The sequence below is a fragment of the Schistocerca nitens genome, chromosome 2 (assembly GCF_023898315.1).
Source record: "Schistocerca nitens isolate TAMUIC-IGC-003100 chromosome 2, iqSchNite1.1, whole genome shotgun sequence".
In the NCBI taxonomy this organism is placed as follows: Eukaryota; Metazoa; Arthropoda; class Insecta; order Orthoptera; family Acrididae; genus Schistocerca; species Schistocerca nitens.
In genome coordinates this window covers 353,235,364-353,251,135 of record NC_064615.1, presented here as the reverse complement: position 1 = coordinate 353,251,135, position 15,772 = coordinate 353,235,364, and the positions used below count along the sequence as shown (strand labels likewise).

The 15,772-nt window shown below is 39.5% G+C and overlaps 1 protein-coding gene and 1 non-coding gene across 2 annotated transcripts in view; one reads left to right on the top strand and one right to left on the bottom strand.

Annotated features, from left to right (window-relative positions):
• The window catches only part of LOC126236169 (nucleolar MIF4G domain-containing protein 1), a 131,789-nt gene extending 117,389 nt beyond the window's left edge, over positions 1-14,400 (bottom strand). Inside the window, exon 1 of the mRNA XM_049945265.1 lies at positions 13,826-14,400. Coding sequence (XP_049801222.1) covers positions 13,826-14,261 — 436 coding nt within the window. The 5' untranslated portion in view covers positions 14,262-14,400. The remainder of the gene's footprint in view (positions 1-13,825) is intronic.
• Positions 14,401-14,712: 312 nt separating this feature from the next.
• Trnat-ugu (transfer RNA threonine (anticodon UGU)) lies at positions 14,713-14,787 on the top strand. Its single transcript has one exon. It is a non-coding gene; the product is annotated as a tRNA-Thr (tRNA).
• The last annotated feature ends 985 nt before the right edge of the window (positions 14,788-15,772 follow it).

Sequence of the window (15,772 nt, the reverse complement as noted above, 5' to 3'; positions counted from 1 at the left end):
TGTAGCACATATTACATTCACCTTACAGTTATAAATAACACACCACATAAAAGAAAAACACAAACAGTTTTTCTTACAATTATTCAGTGTGAACACCAACCACACATTGAGCCGATAGGCAAGTTGTTGCGAAATCTTGATCAATGTGTAAGGAGTAACTAACACTGTATCTAAAGTCGGATAGAACAGCTGGTATCGGAGGCACATACACATAATCATGTCAGATCATGTGTGAAAGTGGAGGTCATGCACAAAATGCTGTGTCAGCTGGCCCCTTGTGCCCAATCCACCAGTCAGATACAACGTCATTTAACCAATCACGTACTGAGTTATGCCAGTGAGGCGTTGCACCATCTTGCTCCCAAATAAAGATGTGCTGTTCAACTTCTTCCCATTGAGGCAGAGGCCATAGCTGTAGCACATCAAGATAAGAAACTTCAGTTACAGTTGATTCACCGAAAAAGAAAGGCCCATAACCTTTCCGTGGTGATATTTCTTGAGGCTACATGTGAAACACTCGCACTCATTCAACATGTTTTTCAGTCACTCTTTGTCATTCCATACTCTTTCCATTGCGCACAGGTATACAAACAAAATTGTTTGAGTTGCTCTTTCATTTGATGTATTATTTACAATTGTAAGTTGAACATAATAAATGTTACAACATCTTAAAACCGGTGTGTTCATTTTGAAACGCCCTGTATTATGAAAAGGATAGATTGCTACTCACCGCATAGTGGGGATGTTGAGTCACATACACGCACAACAAAAAGACTGATAAATATGTAAGCTTTCTGACAAAAGGTCTTCTTCTGAATTAGACAAAAAACGCTGTGCGCGTACTCACTCACACTCACACACACACACACACACACACACACACACACACACACACACACACACGTGACCACTGTCTCTGGCTGCCGAGGCAAGGCCAGACTCGGCCAGAGAGTGACAGTGGTCACTTGTGTATGAATTGTGTTGCCATGAAAGTGTGTGTGTGTGTGGGAGGGGGGGGGGGGCACACGCATGTGTTTTGTCTAATTCAGAAGAAGGCCTTTCATCTGAAAGCTTACTTGTTTAGCAGTCTTTCTGTTGTGCCAGTTTACGACTCACCATCCCTACTATACGAGAGCAGCAATCTATCTTTTCCATAATATTGTCATTATTCCATCCTGGATTTTCCATTACTGGTTTCATAAGTTTAAATGCAGAATACCCAACCATGTTTTATAAATCAATTACTGATGGTCATACAGCCAGGCCAAATAAACCCTAAACACTCAATATGTGTCATACGCACATCAATTTTTAAGTAAATTGTGACAAGGGAAAAAACACCATATAGGCGAAAAATATGGTAACTTTATTTCTAAATTTGTTAATTTTGAACAGCAATAAACACTTGAACATTTTTATAAGCACCATATTTTTGTTTCACTTCCTATATGAAGGTGAATCCTGTTCATTTCACATTTGCTTAAGAGAAATTATTAAAAAGACAGCATTATTTTTATTCATGTAAGATACAAATCTACATTTTCTACTTTCAAATATTTCAGTTATATCATATGTGTACACAAAATATAAATCAAGGATTAGCAATCTATCAAGACCCAAATTCCTGGTACCACCCAGAACCTGGCTGCAAACCACTTTTCAGTACTACACAAAAGAGGGAGAGGCAGGGAAAGGAGTCTCTCAAAGAACTGTCTTTCTCTTCTGGCCGTAGAAGGGCAGGTGTGGTTATTAGGGTGATCTGAGGTGTTTCTAAGGAGTATAAGGAGTCCGTATGCACCCTGATAAAATATAACTGATTATTTACTTTCCGTACATCCCTTTCTGTCAAACCTTCTCCATAAAGTCTTAACATACTGGACTTCTTTAGTAAAAAAATTTTTGAAACCAATCACATTGGCAAAAAAAAAAAAAAAATTACAACTACAGTTTGGCATGTGGTTTTTCAACCTTAGAATATAATCTAGGCTCCTGCAGCCAATGAATATTGTGGATAGTCATTTTTAATACTGTTTATGTATTCTTTAAACCATTTTCTACAAAGAAGTAACCTCTGCAGCTCTCTATTCACACAAGACTATTCACTGAGTGAATTTTAAATATGTAAGGGGTTCAATTCACAGCATAGTCAATGTTAAATCTATAAATAAATCTGTCAGAGACTCTAGCCCTGTTCACTTTAACTAGTCTCAACTGATTTTTAAGACGAGAAGTGCTTATTTCAGTAACACATCTTCATGAGTGTATGGGCTTGTCAAACATTTTTTATGTGGTACTTTTTCTGTTGCTTTTAATTTCAACAGGAGACTTATCAGTGAGAGTTGACTGGAAGGTCTGAACCTGTTCACGGATTTTACATGGAACCTGAATATTCAGAGAGCTCTTTTCACTGTATCTGCCTATGGAAACAATTTTATGTATAGCCTATCTTTTTGGATGCATGAGATACTTCTTTATAATATTCTTTTGATATAGACCAATTTCCAAACTTTTTGTCTCTATAGGATCCTTATACAATTCCCTGTGCACACGCGCACACCCACACATGCAGAGAGAGAGAGAGAGAGAGAGAGAGAGAGAGAGAGAGAGAGAGAGTACACGCGCACACCCACACATGCAGAGAGAGAGAGAGAGAGAGAGAGAGCGAGTAGAAGTCTTAAGAAATGAACAATTTATTATGTCACTAAAAACAGGGAAACATCAGAAAAACAAAACCTATAATGGTATCTCCAGGGGATTAAGAGTTTTGTGTGGGATGTTTTCCTAAGTAATACCTAAAAATGCAGCAAAAATTTGAAAATATTGGACAAAAGTATGAAATTATAGGTTATCATTTGTAATGTAGCTGTATAAGGCAAAATATATAAAAAATTGTCATAACACTCCTGTTTGTTTTGCCAACACATAACACACTATCACCTTCCAAACTAACCAGAATCTCAGGATACTCTATAGATCAGTCTGGCACAATGCTGCTGTTGTCATTCTGCATAACTAGAGTACCCTACACACATTTGAGCCTACTTACTGTATCCATCCATGATCTACCTCTACAATCCCCCCACCCCCTCCACTTACCTCCATAGCCACATCCTTGATGCCTCACGATGTGTCCTATCAACTGGTCCTTCTTCTAGACAAGTGGTGCCATAATTTTTTTTTCTTTTTTTCAGTTTTATTCAGCATGTCTTCATTAATTACTCTACCTACCAATCTAATCTTCAACATTCTTCTGTAGCAACACATTTCAAAAGCTTCTATTGTCTTATTGTCTGAATTGATCCTTCTCGAAATCCTCACACGAACGAAAAAATGGCTGACATCGAAATAAGTGTCCAAGGAATAGAAAAGCAACTGGAATCACTCAACAGAGGAAAGTCCACTGGACCTGACGGGATACCAATTCGATTCTACACAGAGTACGCGAAAGAACTTGCCCCCCTTCAAACAGCCGTGTATCGCAAGTCTCTAGAGGAACGGAAGGTTCCAAATGATTGGAAAACAGCACAGGAAGTCCCAGTTTTCAAGAAGGGTCGTCAAGCAGATGTGCAAAACTATAGGCCTATATCTCTGACATCGATCTGTTGTACAATTTTAGAACATGTTTTTTGCTCGCGTATGATGTCATTTCTGGAAACCCAGAAACTACTCCGTCGGAGTAGAAACTGTGATCGTGTGAGACCCAAACCGCTTTATTTGTTCATGAGACCCAGAAAATATTAGATACAGGCTCCCAGGTAGATGCCATTTTCCTTGACTTCCGGAAGACGTTCAATACAGTTCCCCACTGTCGCCTGATAAACAAAGTAAGAGCCTACGGAATATCAGACCAGCTGTGTGGCTGGATTGAAGAGTTTTTAGCAAACAGAACACAGCATGTTGTTCTCAATGGAGAGATGTCTACAGACGTTAAAGTAACCTCTGGCGTGCCACAGGGGAGTGTTATGGGACCATTGTTTTTCGCAATATATATAAATGACCAAGTAGATAGGGTCGGAAGTTCCATGTGGCTTTTCACGGATGATGCTGTAGTATACAGAGAAGTTGCAGCATTAGAAAATTGCAGAGAAATGCAGGAAGATCTGCAGCGGATAGGCACTTGGTGCAGGGAGTGGCAACTGACCCTTAACATAAACAAATGTAATGTGTTGCGAATACATAGAAAGAAGGATCCTTTATTGTATGATTATATGATAGCGGAACAAACACTGGTAGCAGTTACTTTTGTAAAATATCTGGGAGTATGCGTGCGGAACGATTTGAAGTGGAATGACCATATAAAATTAATTGTTTGTAAGGCAGGTGCCAGGTTGAGATTCATTGGAAGAATCCTTAGAAAACGTAGTCCATCAACAAAGGAGGTGGCTTACAAAACACTCGTTCGACCTATTCTTGAGTATTGCTCATCAGTGTGGGATCCGTACCAGGTTGGGTTGACAGAGGAGATAGAGAAGATCCAAAGAAGAGCGGCGTGTTTCGTCAGAGGGTTATTTGGTAAGCATGATAGCGTTGCGGAGATGTTTAGCAATCTCAAGTGGCAGACTCTGCAAGAGAGGTGCTCTGCATCGCAGTGTAGCTTGCTGTCCAGGTTTCGAGAGGGTGTGTTTCTGGATGAGGTATCAAATATATTGCTTCCCCCTACTTATACCTCCCGAGGAAACCACGAATGTAAAAGTAGAGAGATTCGAGCATGCATGGAGGCTTTCCGGCAGTCATTCTTCCCGCGAGCCATACGCGACTGGAACAGAAAAGGGAGGTAATGGCAGTGGCACGTAAAGTGCCCTCCGCCACATACCGTTGGGTGTGTTGTGGAGTATAAATGTAAATGTAGAATTGTTTATCATCCAGGTTTCACTCCTGCGCAAGGCTACAATTCACACAAATACCTCCAGAAAACACTTCCTAACACTTCAATTTCTATAATGTGTTAATAAGTTCCTTTTTTTCGTTAAACTTTTCTTACTATTGTCAATTTACATTTTATATCCTCTCTACTTACTGTTTCCCAAATAACAAACCTCACCTAACTCTTTGGTGTCTTGTTTCCTAATCTATTTCCCTTGGCACTACTCATTCTGATTACTTGCTCTTCCAAGTACTTTCCAGCCTCTGGCAGAATTACAATGTCATTGGCAAACCTCAAAGTTTTTATTTCCTCTCCCTCAACTTTCATTTTCTTTCCAAATTTCTCCTTCAATTCCTTTAATTCTTGCTTAATGAACACACTCAAGAATATTGGGGATAGGTTGCAATCTTGTCTCACTCCCGCCTCAACTATTTCTTCCCTTTCAAGCTCTTCAATTCTTATGACTGCCATCTGGTTTCTGTACGAGTCATAAACGATTTTTCACTCTGAGTATTTTATCCCCACTACTTTCAGAATTTCAAAGAGTGTATTCAGACCAACAATGTCAAAAACTTCACTTAAAATTTATTCCAATGCCAAACATTGTGTTTTTTAATGTTAATATTAGCTTTCTTTTAACCTACAAATGCTATAAATATAGCTTTAACCTATCTTCTAACATAAGTTATTGGGTTAGTATTGCCTCATGTGTTCCTGTATTTCTCCAGAACCCATACCGATGTTCTCCAAGGTTGCCTTCTAGCAGTTTTTCCATTCTTTGTTTGTTTGGGGGAGGGAACAAAACAGTGAGGTCATCAGTCCCATTGAATTAGGGAAAAATGGGGAAGGAAATCAGCCATGCCCTTTCAAAGTAAACACCCCAGCATTTGTCTAGAGTGATTTAGGGATATCATGGAAAATTTAAATCAGGATGGCTGGACGCAGGTTTGAACCATTTTCCTCCCAAATGTGAGTCCGGTGTGCTAACTTTTCCATTCTTATATAAACAATTCATGTGTGTTTGTGGTTTACTGGCATTTAATGGTAAGTTTGTCACCATCCTTACAATAATTAGTAGGCTCAAATGGATTAAATTTTCTAAAATTTGAAAGAAAAGGACAAGTCAGACATTAAAAAAAAAAAAAAAGCTTAAAATACCACATTTATTAGACTGCCAATAAAAATAGATGGTGAATCTGCCAGTAAATTAACTGCTGCCCTCTCAACTGAATATAGAACAAATTTGACTAAACTGTGACACACTGTGATTCATACAGCACACACTGGAGGGTTCTCTTACTACAGCAAGAAGCCTTGCATCATATGGTTGAGTCCTACTGTGTACCATGAGGAGGCTACCCAAAAAACCGGAATGACATTGCCATGGGCAGAGCTCGTGTAGTACACATTTCTGCCACTTGGCAGGTATAGCGCAACCTATTCACAGTTCAGTGTCGCCTGTGTTGTCATCTGCAGTGATTGTTTTTGCTAATGCTGTTTTGTTCTTGTTTTATGTTTTATGATGGCAAGTTTAAGTGAACAACATGCAGCTGTGAAATTTTGTTCTCTATTTGGTAAAAATGCTGCTTACAAAGATGACATCGGAAAAACTCAAGTATATGAGTGGTTTGCTTGATTTAAAAATGGCAAGATGTCAATTGATGACATACATCAACTTCCCGAATTGACAAAAATATTGAAAAAATTCAGATCATCGACAGACAACTGATCAAATGTCAGAGATGAGTGGGTTATCTTGGAGCTCGGATCAGCGAATTTTAACAGAAGATTTGGGAATGAAAAAGGTTGCTGCCAAGTTTGTTCCTCAGGTTCTGACTGACAACCAAAAGGAACATCAAGTTGAAACATGTCATACTTTGAAACAACAGCGTGAATCTGATCCAGATTTTCTGTCAAAGGTCATTATTGGTGATGAATCATGGTGCTATGGTTAAGACTCAGAAACAAAGCAATAGTCAAGCCAATGGAATAGGTCGCTGTCACCCTGTCCAAAAAAAATGTTGTCAAGTCAAATCAAACATCAAAACAATGCCGATTTGCTTTTTTGATGCCAAGGGCAGAGTTCATTCAGAGTTTGTTCCACCAGGTCAGACCAGCAAACAAATTTTTTATTTGGAAGTTTTAAGAAGATTGCACAACAGTGTTTGTCAAGAAAAGACTCAATTTGTGGCAGACAGGAGACTTGTTCTTCGACCACGACAACTCACATACACACACGCAGCCATCTCTGTCAATTTTTGGCTAAAAATGGTGTGGTTCTGCTGCCCCACACATCTTCCTCGCCTGACCTAGCTTCGTGTGACTTTTTCTTATTTCCACACATGAAGAGGAGCATGAAAAGACACTGATTTGACAACACTGACGAAGTCAAGAAAAAAATGAGGGAGAAGCTGTCATTTCTTAAGTTGTTTACAAGAAATGTTTCAAACACTGGAAGCACCAGTGGTACAAATGTATTAGTTGTAACGGAGAGTATTTCGAAGGATATAAGGTTGCTTTATAAACAATTTGAAAATATACACCTTTTCAAAAATAATTCCCTTTTTTTGGGTACCCCCTCATACATGAAGATGAAAGACAAGTACCTCATCCCATCTGCAAGGCTGGAAACACATACGCCATGGCTGAGATATTGACTTTACTGGGCACAGCTTATTGTGTGTCACTGCCAGTCATTCTTTTTTTCAAATACACGTGACTCTGTCCCTCAACAGTGAAGTGATAGCACGTAAGATGATGACACACTGAACCATATGAGTACCACAATACACCACCTTGGCTGCTACATCTGCCATTTCATTTCCATTAATAGCCATACAATCTGGTACCCAGCAGAAAATCACCTCTTTCCTCAGCCTTTGTACATGGATAGGAAAGTCCTGCGTGTTCTGAACTACTTTATCCGATAGGTACAAGTGATGTAAAGAGTTAAAGGGATTCAGGGAGTCAAGACAGGTATGGAATTTAGCAGTCGCCACACACGTCAACTCCACTAGTGGCATCAAGATCACATACAATTCTGCAACAAACACAGCGAATTCTTGAGGCAACTGGAACTTGAGGACACCATCAAAGAAACCAATAGAGCAGACAATGGAGAACCCCCTGTTTAGATCCATCTGTGGATACAGCTATCTATAGTTCAATTCTTTTATCTTGGCGGTTCGCGCATGCCCACCCAGACACAGGAGATTGCTGCGTTGCCAGTTGTACGCGCCAAGAGAAGCAGCGCCACAGTATAGTTTGCAAACTTACGTTTAGGGGGGAGCACGCAGTTTATGAAGTAAATCCACCACCGCCGCATTAACCCTTTTGCTGCTACAGAGACATGCTCCCTGCATTCCGCAGTGTGCGCGATTTTGTCATTATTGCACTGCTCGCCTTTGCAGTCACATGGTGTTTCGACTGCTTTGACACACTTTATCATTCGATTTCACAAAAACTATTTGGCCCAAAAATTTGATTTTTACACATCTTCTTGACTGATACTTTCCCCCCATAAATGACTTAATTTTGTTTCGATGTTCAACGCAGTTATTGTGCAGCATTAGATGTAGTAAACCATTTTGTTGAAAATTTGAAGAGTTTGCAGAGGTAAAAGTCCATAGCGTATACTTTCCGTATGGTCGATTTTAGATGCCACTAAAAATTTCAAAAAATTACATTCAAACAAATAAAATTCATGAAGTATGACACTTCGATATTGTTTTTAAATAAAGAAAATATTAAGCACCAAACAAGGTTTGAACTCAGATCCTTTTGCTTAGCAGCCATACACTTTAACCATTACACTAACGCAGCTCATCAGTCAATACATCTCCTGGAGGACTTTAAAATATCACGCAAAATACCGACAAACACTGTTGGTATGACTATGAATTACTTACGTTTCGTCGAAGTACAATAGGAAATAAACAATTACTGCTGTTCTTAATTGAGAAAAAGTGGTTAGTGAGAATGATACAAACACCTTTCCTTGCTATCGCCTGAATTAGTCGGCTTATTGCTTGTTTGGTTTAATTAATTAATATAATATGAAGCAATTGGTATAAAGAATGCTTTTTCCAAACTTTCTATAAAAGAAAGTATGTTATCAAGACATTGCTTTTGCTCCATTACTTTATTTATGACTGAACGTTTCTAAAACTGAAGACACTCGTCCATGCTCTGCACTGCAGTCGAGCTCTGGCAACGTCGTTCTCTGTTCATTGGCTGACTGTGTTTTGTGACGTCAGACGCGCAGAGCGAACCTAAACTCAGTCGCCGTCATAAATGACGCACACTTTAGTTGTAGTAAAAGAAATAAACATGTAAATTATGCCCATATGCCCCAGTGGACCCACTTGTACTGATCATCCGCCATGTCACCCTCCACCAATGGCAACATCTGATGATGTATGAAGGGGCTCGGAGTAAGCACACCGCTCTCCCAGCTGTTAAGTTTTCACGACATGAAGCTGCTACTACATGGTTAAGTAGCTCCACAACTGGCATCCCGAAGTTGAGTGCATCCCTCTCCAGTCCTCCCACCAAGGTGCAATCCCTGGGAATACCAGGAATCAAACCCAGGTCATCTCCATGGTAGTCAGCCTCTCTGACCACTCAGCTAAGAAGGTGGACATATAGTTGTTCTACTCATTTAAAATGTCATAAAATGTCGTATTAAAAATAAATGCATGTGTGCTATATCTCCTGTACTTAACTAAATGTAAAATTACCAATGATCTTCAGGTAAGATTGTCCCACTGATGTGTATGCACCCAAAATCTTACAAAAGCCCTGTAAAACTGGAACAGACACACCCTGTCCACTTGCCAAGATCAGTGGCTAAGCTAGTAAGAAAGGAACTTAAGTATTTGAAAACATTTATATGTGTACTAACAAACAAACTCCAGAAGCAAAACTCAGACAAGAAAGGAACATGTAAAATCTACAGATTCGAGGCGTCCAACATAAAGCACGATTCACAACACAGCGTGCATACCACAACACAGAATGCAGTTTTAAAACGAAAGCAATCTAAGGGCACAGCAATGAAAATGCAAACCATTGCACCTGAGAGTCAGTTAAAGAGTAGGAGACCCAAAATATTCATTGCCTCTGATAGCCATGTCAGAGACTGTGCAAGAAACATTTTAAATTTTGCTTCAAGTAGATATGACATCTACAGGACGGTGATACCAGGTCCTCCACTAGTGTAATATTACAAAAATGCAATTACCTGCATAAGCTGACAAATGAAGATTTTGCAGTTATTTGAGCTGATGATGTAGCAAAGAATGAAGCCAACTTGGCAATTTGTTAACTACAAAAAGCCTTGTCAGCATTACAAAATACAAATGTGATTGCAGTTGGAGTATCACACAGGCATGACCTGCCTGAATCGTCTTGTGTAAACCAAAAAATTCAATCCACACACAAAACACTCAAAAAATAGTGAAGTGCTTCCACAACACTTGTTTTATTAATATTTGTAGTAACAAAGAGCTATCTGCAGCACATGGACAGCACCTAAATGCAACTGATAAATAACTAAAGGCCACAGGGACTCATGAATCAGTGGAAACAAACAGGGACGTAAGGCTATTGTGGTGGGCGACATCACGACAGTGCGGAATTTAGTTTGTGAGAGTGGCGTGTTTGTAGGTGTCGTTTTGATGTGATCGGTGGTGTTCTCTGGTGGTGTGTTTATGTGTTGTGTGTTAGGTGATGTTTTTGGTTTATTTTGCTTGTGTGGCGTGTTTATAATGGTTCAAATGGCTCTGAGCACTATGGGACTTAACTTCTGAGGTCATCAGTCCCCTAGAACTTAGAACTACTTAAACCTAACTAACCTAAGGACAGCACACATATCCATGCCCGAGGCAGGATTCGAACCTGCGACCGTAGCGGTCGTGCGGTTCCAGACTGTAGTGCCTAGAACCGCTCGGCCACCACGGCCGGCTGGCGTGTTTATAGGTGGCATATTGTTGCGGTCAGTGGTTCTCTCTGGTGGTGTGTCTATGGGTAGCATGTTACGTGGCGTACGGGGTTCATTTGCGTGGTAGCATTGCACGTGTGTGGTATCGGTGGTGACTGTGCTTTCAGCGGAATATTTTTCAGTGAGTTAACAAATTTGGTTTTGTTAAGTCGACGTTATTGTAGTTTTTTCTGTTTGTCGTATGTGAATTTTGGTAAATTGCTTTTTTTATGTCTTTGGTATGTATGGATATGACTGACAACGTCAACAGTTTTCGGTTGTCGGCAATAATGGGAGACAGTACATTGTCTCTAATAAAATTTCTTCAACTATTCGGATTTTTGGATGAAGTCGTGGAGTGTTCAGTGTGTCGTGAAGAAATGAGGCTTACTAAAGTTCCGGCATCTCGGACCAGGGATGGCTATATGTGGAGATGTCGTAAGGGTAACAGGTCAAGGGAAGTGTTCGAATCCAATTTTGTTGGTTTGTTGTGTTTTTAGAGGTAGTGATGATTCTGGACGTGGTTATAGTTTTGGGTTTTATGATTTGGTATAGGTAGTTTCTGTTGACCTATATAGGTCAAGGGAAGTGTTCGATTCCAATGTGTGGTTGTGGGTGTTTTGGTAACGGGAGTTGCTGTTGAGCTATATAGGTCAAGGGAAGTGTCTGATTCCAGAGGATATTGTGATTAGTGCAATTTGGGGAATATTGTGTTGTCGGTTTTTTTCGTTGTTTTGTGTGGTTTGGTATGGTGGTATGTGTGTAAACTTGTTTATGTTTACTGTGTCCCCACCCAAAAACCCCCAATTTCCCACGCTTGTCCCGTTAGTTTCATTAGGTTTTTTGTGGAACGTGTGTGTGTTGGTTTTTCAATGTATTTTCGTGTTTGTGGTCATTTTTACGTAATGACGTCATAGGCGCCATATTGGAGTTGTAGTGTATGGTCGTTTCCGCCATATTTGTGACGTCATGGGTCAAAGCAGACGGGTGGAATCGGACGCTTCTGTATTTCCCAATCTTCTTACACCTTCTTAAATCAAGTATTAGCAATGATTAAATTGTGCTCTGTGCAAAATTTTACCAGGTATCTTCCTTTTCAGTCCTTTCCTCCATTAACATAGCTCCGACTATCTTTCCTTCACTTCCTTTTTCTACTACCAAAAAGGTCATCAATATAGCAACTTACAGCACTGCCACCAATATTACTAAGCTATGCAGAGCTACTATAGAAATAGAATTCACAAACGTGGCATTTGATGTTCTTCATGAAGATTAACATGTCACAGGCATATGTTTAGATCTTTCTAAGGCATTTTATACTGTTTACCATCAGATGCTACTAAATAAACAAGAAGATTAGAAATACGGAGGGGTAGCGAATGACAAGTCCCGATCAGACCCAGCAGACAGGATACACAGAGTAGAGATTACACATACCTTACATAAGTCTAAACACTTATCAGAACCAAAATACATTAATACAGGGGTCCTTCGGTGCGCATATTACGACCAATATTGTTCTTGATGTGATTTTCCCTGTATTGTTAATCTTGGTGGGAAAAAAGTAACTTCGCTGATGACAGCAGAAAACAAGACAACTCTTCTCAGAGAATATAAATTAAACCCTCAAGAAAGTTTACAATTTGTCAGTAAGCAATAAAGTTAACATAAAGAAATCTAGTAGCATGAATTGCAATGTGAAGAGGAAAAATGATACTGTTAAGTTAAATGTAGATGACATTTCTATAGACTGGGTAACACACAAAAATTTTCTAGTAATGAATCTTTATTCTCACTGTAAGTGGCGTGACCATGCAACGATACTTGGAAACTGGATATCACCACCATGGCGGCAATGTCTTTTAGTTAATATCATTCATACGTACACTCAATTCTAGCTATGACATTCTGCCCTGGGGAACAAATGCCAAAAATAAAATGCAGATTTCAAACTGCAGAAAAGGGCTACAATCAGAGTAATAATCATAGACACTAGTCAAGCTCATTCTACAGACCTGTCCAAAGCACTGCAGATTTTAACTGCCCTGTGTGAGTACTGTTACCTATCAGCTGTACACATTAAATGTAACATTGATAATTATTGCACAAACAGCAATACATGACCATGGAAGAAGATCTAAACTGAAATTACGCTTACCAAGAAAGAATTAACATCTCCTCCTCCTCCTGAGCTCAACATCTCTCATTATAGGGGGATGCTGACTGGACTTTTTCAGGTTAGCAAATGGGAAGCTGCAGCACTCAAAATCGTCCAAACAGCAGCTGATAGCGTGTGTAGTGTTAGGAAACAATGTTTATATAGCGAGAAACAAATTAACAGTACAGTACTACTGAACAACTTATTGCCAAAACTGTTGTACATTAGGTATAAACTGAATGAGGTAGAAATATTTTAAACATAATGGCCTTGTATTCTGGAGGCTCCAAAGTGCAACCACGCATCCTGATTTGGGTTTTCCATGTATTCCATAAACTGTTTCATGCAACTAGTGTTGTGTCCCAGAACTTTCATGCAAACTATAGGATTATTCCTACTTTAAGGGAATGGCCAACTATCTGTCCAATTCATCTCGTACTGAACTTGCAAGTATATAAATGACTCTATATGTGAAATAGTTTATTTTTGTTGCCGTTAAATTATAATACCATGACATGTCAAAATTCGCTGTAAAACAGATCTACAGAAGAATAAATCTACGAGTAGTACAATATGACACGTCTCAAAGTCTGCCGTCACCAATGGATCGCCATAAATCAAGTAAAAAACACGATCTCCATGAAGATATTTTCCAAACAAGCTACAAATTACACACACGAACAAAAACATCGCAAGTAGTTTACGGCGTCACATTGATGGAACAATTCGACGTGATTAGTTGTATACTAGACACAAAATAACAAGAAAACTCTCACAGAAAATTGCTACACACGAGGTATGGCAGTAGCAAATAAAAGGATACAATCAAGGCCATCCGAAGAGAACGATTTTGGAATACTCTTGGATTTCCGTTTATTCAGCTTTAGTTGTTTTTCCAGTTTCCTTATTATTTTATCTTCTTCCTTATTGGCTTCTAAGAGTTGCCTGTCCCTACTTTTCTTCATTTCTTGTTTTAACGCTTTTGTTCGCTGTTGCTCCTTCTGAAATCTCTTTTTGGCTCTGTCCCCTTCATTACTAGCGCTGCTCTCATTCAGTTTTTCCACTTGACGCACATCCTCAGGGGCTCGTACAAATAAGCCAGGGGTACGCCTTTTGTTCGCAAAATACTCACGCTTTTTGATTTTGAGGCTCTTTCTCTGTTCTTTTCTCTTTTCTTTCCTGGAAAGAACAGTAGGTGCGTTCTTTTTCCCTTTCTGTGGGTGTTTTTTCCCTTTCAACTGGTGACCATGTTTATGCATTTTGGTACTTTCTCCCAACCCTCAGGAAAATAACAAAAATTGTTGAAGAAGCGCCGCATACACAAAACAGAATTTTATCAACAACATAACCTGTACCACAAATAACACATGCCGACGTTCATAACAGCACTGTTTTATGTTTACAACCAATCCAAAGAACTTTATATCTATACAGATAAGCAGCTATAGGATACGTCCACAGACACTCTTTGCGCAATTGCAAGTTAAGAAATAAATATGGGTTCCCAGCCTTTGACCTTCTTGTGTGCGAACGCACACGCTATGCCCGAACTCGTACGGGACTTGGTAGATTACTCTGCCACGAGTAATGAGTATGATGGGCAAACATCTAATAGGCGCACTACGAAAGTAGTGTTGTGGACATGTTGGGAATGTGGATCTCACAGGGAGCGTGCAAGGGATAAGTCCCTGCAGACGCGCTATCCTCTGTGCCCGCGGTGGCTCAGATGGATAGAGCGTCTGCCATGTAAGCAGGAGGTCCCGGGTTCGAGTCCCGGTCGGGGCACACATTTTCAACATGTCCCCAACGAAGTGTATCAACGCCTGCTTGCAGCTAGGGTGTTCATTTAATTATCATTTCAGTTAAGAAAGGCTTTGAAAAATTGTACATAGATATCTTCAACAAAAGTCGTGCCAGTCAACTTGCCTGTGTATGATTGCAACCTCTTGCATTGCACACAAACGTGTGAAAACGCTTTGAAGCCGGCATACTAAGCTGATACGAAACGTACAGATCGTGAATGTCTGATCTTAGGTTTCTCAGTTGCTGTGAGATCTGCTATTTTTGTTTTTAAACTTTTTCTATATATATCCAAAGATCGCTGGTCCACCTATCAAGGCGACTGTTCTGATTTACATGTTCTCATAGTAATGAAATTAAAATATAAAGCCAGAGAAGCCATATAGACTACTAAAATGTAAAACGTTACGTGTTAGTATGGAGCAGCTTGCTATCTATTACTGTTACTACTAATTAACTGATATTTCACACGTTGCAGACAAGTGTTGTGCCCCAGAACTTTCAAGCAATTGCCGTTCCAGTGACGATAAAAGAGATATCACTGTTAGACACAGACACAGACTGTGAATGGTTGGCAGCAATCCGAGAAAAACTGGTAATGTTCCAATAGATATGTGTTTAATATGCTGCTGTACTCTTTCTCAATATTTGAACATTTCAGTGTTTTGCATATGTACCACATCCATAGCAAATACAGAACATATTGCTTGCATAAACGTTTCAGCAGAAAATAAGTCAAGTTATTCTCATTTTCTTAAGACTGTAGCAACCAAATGGCCTGGAGAAGGAAGACTATATAGTTTAAAAATGAATGAGATTCACATTAATCCAAAGGTTGGTGTTGTAACTAGTGCTGCTGAGAATCCAATAAGAACTGAAGCTACAATGTCTTCGCTAGTGGTTCAAATGGCTCTGAGCACTATGGGACTTAACATCTTAGCTCATCACTCCCCTAGAACTTAGAACTACT